Source organism: Aegilops tauschii, chromosome 1, assembly GCF_002575655.3.
Source record: "Aegilops tauschii subsp. strangulata cultivar AL8/78 chromosome 1, Aet v6.0, whole genome shotgun sequence".
NCBI classification, from domain to species: Eukaryota; Viridiplantae; Streptophyta; class Magnoliopsida; order Poales; family Poaceae; genus Aegilops; species Aegilops tauschii.
Genome location: NC_053035.3, coordinates 396,891,734 through 396,900,345, shown reverse-complemented (window position 1 = coordinate 396,900,345; position 8,612 = coordinate 396,891,734). Strand labels below are relative to the sequence as shown.

Genomic DNA, 8,612 nt, shown 5'->3' with positions numbered 1-8,612 from the left:
TTCGGTAGGGTAGTCCCGTGAGTTCTACGTGACCCGGTTACCCCAGGATGTGCTTTGTAAGAGGGCTACCTCTCCATCTTGTATCATTCCGCCATGTACTTTGGTCGTCGTTGTTGCTTTATATATAAAGCGGGGCCAAAGCCTGTTTTGAGATATTTTTTCGATAATGTTATTGTGTTGACATACAACAATTTATATATATTGTCGCGAGGTTGGCAAACACAATAAATCCCGACAAAAAATTAAATTGAGATTGAGTTGTCATGCTTGTCGATTAAATTTGTCATCCTCGACCAACACAACTACCATGTGTTCGCATTTTCCATGCCCCCAATAACCGTTCGCTGGTTAAGTCGGTCCTTTTCTTTTTTGCAAGCAAGAGACGGCACAGTTACGTGTCGACTTCGGCAGCACTACCTTTTGTGCATGTTCAATTACCAAAGACACTACTCCAGCTAGTTCGTGGCCTACACGAAATTAACTCACAGCCAGCAGACGACGAATCGGTTCGTATCCGGCGGAAACATAAACATGCAGGTGACGATCATGGAGGTGGTGGTGGTGGTGGACAGCGAGAATGGCTGAAACGCCCCCTCCATGCAGGTGATGTTGTACTCCGTCTTCCCTATGTTCTCTTTCGGTAGCATAGTCCTGTGAGTTCTGCGTGATCCGGTTATCCCGGGATCTGCTTTGTAAGAGGGTTACCTCTCTATGTTGCACGTATACTTCGGTTGTTGTTGTTGTTGTTTTATATATAAAGTGAGGCGAAAGCCTGTTTTGAGATATATTTTTCGATAATGTTACTGTGCTGACATCCGACAATTTATGTTGTCGCAATGTTTGCAAGTAAATCCTGACAAAAAATTGAATTAAGATGAAGTTGTCATGCTTGTCAATTAAATTTGTCATCCTCACCAACACAATTGCCATGTGTTCGCATTTTGCATGCTCCCAACAAACGTTCGCCGGTTAAGTGACTTTTTTTTATGCAAGCAAGAACGGACGCAGATTCAAGATGGCACAGTTTACGTGGCGACATCGGCAGCACCACCTTTTGTGCATGTCCAATTACCATTCCCTGAACTCCAAGGACACCACTCTAGCTAGTTCGTGGTCTACACGAAATTAATTCACAGCCAGCACACGACGAATCGGTTCGCATCCGGCGGAAGCATAAACATGCAGGTGACGATCATGGAGGTGGTGGTGGACAGCGAGAATGGCCGAGACGCCCCCTCCACGACGCCTCCCTCGCGGCATAAAAAGTGCGTGGTGCTCCGCACGTCCAACCCCGCCCCCCTGCTTTCCCGCGCGCCAAACTTAGCCTCCCCCTCTCCCTCTCCTACCCTCTCCTTCCTCCATCTCTCCTCTGTGGGAAGGCTTTGGATCCCTCGATCTCCAGGGCCTTCCTCCTCCTCCGACTGCCGTATCGCCCCACCACCACTACCCACATCGTCTCCTCCATCGATCTCGGTCGATCCCTCGCACACCCTTCTTTGATCCGTTCATTCTCCCCGGCGATCACGCGCCCTCCTCCACCGTCCCGTCTCGTCGATCTGACGGATCGAGGGACACACACGAGCCGGCCGTCCTCCGGTGGGTGCTCTCCTGCCTGCGCACGCGCGCGTACGTACGTGCATTGCACATACATACGGTGCGGCGCGGCGGAACTGATGGCGTTCCATGAGGTCGAGGCGCCGCGGCGGTGCTGAGTTGACGCTCGATGATCGCCGGCACGCAGTGACGGCGGCGGCGACTCCTCGGTCGTCGACCCTGCGTGTACCTTGGCGTTCTTGTCCCCCGCGAGGTCGCAGCAGGGCGTGGACGGATCGGCAAGATGAGCTGCTTGCCGTGTTTCGGGAAGAAGAAGGATGGCAACGCCGAGGGAGGGGGCGACGAGCAGGCGGCGGCGGGGCCCATGTCGCCGCCTCCCTCCGTGCACGCGCCCGCGCCCTACCGCGCCCCGGCTGCAGCCGCGCCCGTCGCCGTGGCAGCTCCAGCGAGCGTGACGCCGACCAAGCCGGCCGGCGGTGCGTCAGACTCAGACCTGGCCTCCTCTGCTTAATTTAGATTTCCTCGCGACACATCGCTCCTGCAAATTAATTCAGTGCTGAACGAAATCGATTAATGCAGAGAGCGACGCCAACCCGGAGGACGCGCTGCGGCAGGCCATCGAGGTGAAGGCGTTCGCGTTCCGGGAGCTCGCTGCTGCCACCGACCACTTCACGCCGTACAACCTCGTCGGAGAAGGAGGCTTCTTCAGGGTGTACAAGGGCCAGCTAGAGAAGGAAGGGCAGGTACGTTACGTAGGCATGCTTGCCCTAAACAAGAACCATATGATATGATCGCCATAGATATGTATGTGCTTGCATACTGATTCGCTTGTGCGTTGGATTGGTGGATCAGGCCGTGGCCATCAAGCAGATGGACAAGCATGGCTTCCAAGGCAACATCGAGTTCCTGACCGAGGTCTCCAAGCTCAGCAAGCTTCACCACGAGAACCTCATCGACATCATCGGCTACTGCGCCGACGGCGACCAGCGGCTCCTCGTCTACGAGCACATGGACGGCGGCACCTTGGAAGACCACCTCTACGGTACTCTACGCCCGCTCGTGATAAATTGTCCGGCCGGTGAACCGTCAACTCAATCGGTTAAATTGCTGATCAAATTTCCCCACCAATTCGACAGACTTGCCGCCGGAGAAGAAGCCTATGGACTGGATGACAAGGATGAAGGTGGCCAACGGCGCCGCTCAGGGGCTCGAGTACCTGCACGAGAAAGCGGACCCACCGGTGGTGTATGGCGACTTCAAGGCCTCCCAAGTCCTGCTCGACGCCAGCTTCACGCCCAAGCTCTCCGACTTCGGCCTCCAGCAGCTCGGCCAGTCCGGCGGTGGCAACATGCCGATGGCGTCGCCGATGATGGGCGCTTTCGGGTGCCTCGCGCCGGAGTACGACCGCGGCGGCCAGGTCAGCATGAAGTCCGACGTGTACAGCTTCGGTGTGGTGCTGCTGCAGCTCATCTCCGGCAGGCGGACCGTCGACACCAGCAAGCCCGTCGAGGAGCAGAACGTCGTCACCTGGGTACGTAATTCACCACCGCATCCATCACCACGGCCATCGATCGATGTCGACATTTTTTGCTAATTAAGGTTGTGCGATCGTTGCAGGCACAACCGAAGTTCAAAGACCAGAAGAAATATCATGAGCTGGTGGACCCGCTTATCAAGAGGGAGTACCCGGCCAAAGCGTTGAACCAAGTGGTGGCCATGGCTTCCATGTGCTTGCAAGAAGAGGACTGCGTGCGGCCAATGATGGGCGACGTCGTCATGACGCTAGGCTTCCTCATGATGCTGCCGCCGGATCCGCCCGCCCCAGAGCCAGAGCCAGCCCCCGCCCCCGAGCCAGTCCCCGAGCCGGCAGCGGCACCCAAAAAGGACGACGAATCGCGTCGCTCTGGAAGCTCGTCGTCCTCTTCGGACGACGACGACGGCGGCGATGAGGACGAAGAGGAGGAAGAAGAACAGCAGAGTTAAGGATAAATTAATTGTTCCGGGATCGGTTTTGGGGAAATGGTAATAATATGCTTCAGAATTTTAATGTCAAAGAACCGTGTAGACCATGTGGTTTGTTTGATGTGTCTGATGTGTAAGTAGTCTATAGATGAATTGATTTTGGGGGGTGGTTCAGGAAACGGCCGTGACGATGGAACTTGAACGGCGGGGGTTCAGCAGTCAGGAGTAGACATGTTAAAAATATATTTTTAATTACAGCAGAGCTGCTAATTTGATTCGTAAAGCATGAAAAGTCAGAATTCGTTAGTTAAGTAATAGGGTCTGTCTAGAACACATCTAGATGTATGTCACATCTAGGCTGATTTCCACTGTGTTTATGGTCTATTTTTTTGTCCTAGTTTTTTTTTGTTTCTTGTTGCTGCATTATATATTTGTGGGAGCTTAGATGTGACATTCTTAAAAAATATCTAGATGTGAATTAGACAAACTGTAAGTAATACATGTCATTTCAGATTTTTGTCTGAAATCCTAGACGTACATGCCGGTAATGTACATAAACGGATGCCTCACATTAAAGGCGTGTTTGATAGCCTGCATCGGTTTTTGATCTCTTGCATACGTGATTGAGTTGGGCTTGCCTGAGTGAATACACGCTAAAAACCATGTTGTGCACCTAATTTATTTGCATGCACACGAATGGATCGATCCCCTCTACTATGTCAGATGGGCCAAGTACATGCTTTTCACGACGAGGAGGAGGAGATGATGGATGTTGCCAACGATGATGACCAACCGGCCATCGCGGTGGCCCCGACCACGACCGTTTTGGAGGACGTCGAGGAGGAGGAGATGGTGGATGCTCCCAATGGTGAACTGGTCGAGCCTCAGGACGTGGTGGAGATGGTCGTCAAGACACCTAAGCTAGGCGACCGTACACTGTCCTTGGAGGTGGACAATCACAAGCCTTGAGGCTACCGCCACTCCAAGCGCCTCCAGGCTCACCGCGACTAGGATGTAGTGCTTATTTTCGACAAAGGGTGAATTTTATTAGCTCAAAATGAAGTATCAAGAGGATACAAAACACAATGAGCACACACCCGGCCTCTGCATAGCTAGGATGTACACAACCAACACCAATGCACGCACACAAAAACACGCCAGCAAATGACCATATCCGCACCAAAGCTATGCATAAGCGAGAAAACAGAAAACCCGAAGTGATCAGGTCCGCGATCGCCAAACTACAACAATGACCGTATCCGCACCAACCATCTCATGACACCACACGTTTGTCAAGATTCTTCAACAACTATGTCTTAAAGAAGGGAGTAACGCCCAAGCGCCATCGTCATCGGATCCAATAAGAATATAGGTTTTCACCCCAAAGAACCAGTCCGAGCATATCCAAGCAACGCCTTCAAAAAGGTAACGACGTAAAACATCACCATTGCTATGTATAACCAATGGGTCTGACCTAGGCTTTCACCCCGGAGCTCGAGTTGAGTGCTTGAGTAGCACCACCATCGGCATCACCCATGTGTTGCACCACCACTTTTTCGCAACCACCGCAGCTACATGCGATGTGTGACCATCGCCGTTGCACAACCATCCCTCTGCGTCAAGTCGTCGTCCGTAGTTTGCATCTGAGTGTCGAAGTCAACCACTGGATCTGAAGGGAGAGACCCTCACGAAGAACTTTCGGTGGTCGCCCCAATCTGCATGTCGCTGCCTCGAGAACACCAATGACATCGGCGAGGACACCATGCCTTGCTGGATTGACCGATCCCCAACTCCCCAAGCGAGAGAGAAAATTTCATGGGCGTAGCCACCAGTGATCTTTGCTCGACGGTGTTTTCCGGTGGCGGCAAGGGGAGGATGTAGTGTTGCTGCTTCTTGAGCTTGCGTTGATTTTTCCCTTGAAAAGGAAAGGGTGATGCAGCAAAGTAGAGATAAGTATCTCCCCTCAGTTAAGAACCAAGGTATCAATCCAGTAGGAGGCACAAGCAAGTCTCCAATATACGCACCTGCAAAAACTAACAAACGCGTGCACACAACGTAAAAAAGAGGTTGTCAATCCCTTCACGGTCACTAGCAAGAGTGGGATCTAATAGACATAGATATAAAAGATAAATAAAAGGCAAAACAAAGTAAATATAAATAAATGCATCAAGGTATTTTGGGGTTTTTGGTTTTATAGATCTAAAAATATATGATGGAGAATAGACCCGGGGACATAGGTTTCACTAGAGGCTTCTCTCTTGAAGAAAGAATACGGTGGGTAAACAAATTACTGTTGAGCAATTGATAGAAATGTGCATAATTATGACGATATCTAAGGCAATGATAATGAATATAGGCATCACGTCCGTGACAAGTAGACCGAAACGATTCTGCATCTACTACTATTACTCCACACATCGACCGACTCGTGCCTGCATCTATAGTATTAAGTTCATAAGAATAGAGTGACGCCTTAAGCAAGATAACATGATGTAGAGGGATAAATTCAAGCAATATGATATAAACCCCATCTTTTTATCCTTAATGGCAACAATACAATACGTGCCACACCACCCCTTCTGTCACTGGGTCAGGACACCGCAAGATTGAACCCATCACCAAGCACCTCTCCCATTGCAAGAAAAACCAATCTAGTTGGCATCGATAGATCGGAGACAAATACAAACCTATCTCAATCATGCATAAAAGAATTCAGAGAAAACTCAAATAATATTCATAAATAATCTGATCATAAATCCACAGTTCATCGGATCTCAACAAACTGTCGGTGGGAGACGACACCTATGGGATCACAAGAATCCCTACTACGGTTGCCGGGGCGCAGGGTTGCAAGAAGAGCAGGATTAGTAATCAGCACAAGGATCGTTTACCCAGGTTCGGGCCGCGAGGATGCGTAAAACCCTAGTCCTGCTTTGCTGGATGTATTGAGTGTTCTTGAGCCTTCCAACTAGCTACTGTGGCTGGGTGGTTCCAAAGAGCCGAATCCTTCTCCAGTACGCCATGGGCCTCCTTTTATAGTTGAAAGGGGCTGCCACAGTGGCACACAGGAGGTGGAAAGGCGTACAGTGCTATGAGCTTATCGCTCGTATTACAGGACAAGACGCATTTAATGCATTGCTTAGGTGTCCCCTTGCTTTATTGGGGACGGGAACGAGGCCCGTCCTGTCCGTCACCGCTCCTCCTTGCTTCGACACGCGCCCTGGTCAGCGATGCATGCAGCGCCATGTAGGCAGGCAGGCAGCTGAGGTGGCACGGTGGCAAAGTCTTCACGAAGATCTGCATGCCGCCACGCAGGTGCTTCCTGATTTGACCTGGGAGCTGCATGTTGCCACGCAGGTGCCTGCCCAGCTGGTTGGGCTGGCAGCTGCATGCGAACGGCGGTGGAGACTTGGCTGGTGCGGGCCTGGAGGTGGCCCTGCTGGCGCCCTTGGCGAGGGCCTTGCCGGGTGGCCCGGCAAGGGTCTTGCCGTGGCGTGCTGTCGTCCCCGGCAAGGATCTTGCCGGGGGTCTTGTGGCTCTCCTCGGCAAAGATCTTGCCGAGGATCGTTGTCTTTTAATCCTCATCTAATCTAGAATATTCCTTGTCTTCACAAAGATCTGCATGCCACCATGGAGGTGCCTCCCGAGCCCTGGCCCAACGTGGTTGATGGTGTTGGAGACCGTGGGCTCAAGGGTGGTGCGCTCTGCTGGTGTTGGACGAGCCGCCCCGACAAGGGCCTTGTCGGGGCCACGGAGGCTGCCCAGGCAAGGGTCTTGCCGGGGGAACCTGCTTCGTCTCTCTGCTCTTTTGTGGTCTCGGCCTTGGCGTTGCTCTGGCTGTCTTGGGCTTCGGTTTTACCTTGGTTCACCTCCCCTATTCTGCTTGGTGTGGCCGTGGGCGCGGCTCCGATTGTCCGTGCACAGGTAAAGGGGTACAAAGGTGCGCCCCTTCTTTTGAACACCGACACAAACGCATCGCAAAAGAAGATTACATCGAATAGATCTCCAAGAACATCGAGGAGAACATTGTATTCAAGATCAAAGAGAGAGAAGAATCCATCTAGCTACTAGCTATGGACCCGTAGGTCTGTGGTAAAGTACTCACACATCATCGGAAGGGCAGCAAGGTTGGTGTAGAGGCCCTCCGTGATCGAATCCCCCTATGGCGGAGTGTCGGAAAAGGCCCCAAGATGGGATCTCACGACAGAAGCTTGCGGCGGCGGAAAAGTATTTTTGGTATGCCCTCTGGCGTAGGGGAAATATATGGGTATTTATGGAGCAAAGATTAGGGTTGGAAGGTCTACGAGGGGCCCACAAGCCCTGAGGGCGCCCCTACGGCTTGTGGCCTCCTCATAGGGCTTCTTGCCTCCTCTCCAAGTCTCGTGGGTTTCTTCTGGTCCAAGAAAAATCACCGTAAAGTTTTATTCCATTTGGACTCCGTTTGATATTCCTTTTCTGTAAAAGTAAAAACCGGGAAAAAACAGAAACTGGCACTGGGCACTAGGTTAACAAGTTAGTCCCAAAAATAATATAAAATAGCATATTAATGCATATAAAATATCCAAAATAGATAATATAATAGCATGGAACAATCAAAAATTATAGATACGTTGGAGACGTATCAAGCATCCCCAAGCTTAATTCCTGCTCGTCCTCGAGTACGTAAATGATAAAAACAGAATTTTTGATGTGGAATGCTACCTAACATATTTATCAATGCAATTTTCTTTATCGTGGGATGAATGTTCAGATCCATAAGATTCAAAACAAAAGTTTAATATTGACATAAAACAATAATACTTCAAGCATACTAATACGGCAATTATGTCTTCTCAAAATAACATGGCCAAAGAAAGTTATCCCTACAGAATCATACAGTCTGGCTATGCTCTATCTTCATCACACAAAGTATTTAATCATGCACAACCCCAATGACAAGCCAAGCAATTGTTTCATAATTTTAATGTTATCAAGCACTTTCAACTTTCGCGCAATACATGAGTGTGAGCCATGGATATAGCACTATAGGTGGAATAGAGTATGGTGGAGGTTGTGGAGAAAACAAAAAAGGAGAAAATCTCACATCAACTAGGCAA

General features: G+C 50.5%; 1 protein-coding gene across 1 annotated transcript; it reads left to right on the top strand.

The window, feature by feature from the left end:
* The first annotated feature begins 1,230 nt into the window (after positions 1-1,230).
* On the top strand, positions 1,231-3,808 carry LOC109762340 (probable serine/threonine-protein kinase PBL25). Its single transcript, XM_020321181.4, has 5 exons — positions 1,231-2,030; positions 2,134-2,297; positions 2,407-2,596; positions 2,691-3,085; positions 3,172-3,808. Exons 1-5 carry the CDS (start codon positions 1,838-1,840, stop codon positions 3,535-3,537), a joined length of 1,308 nt encoding a protein of 435 aa, XP_020176770.3. The 5' UTR covers positions 1,231-1,837; the 3' UTR covers positions 3,538-3,808.
* The last annotated feature ends 4,804 nt before the right edge of the window (positions 3,809-8,612 follow it).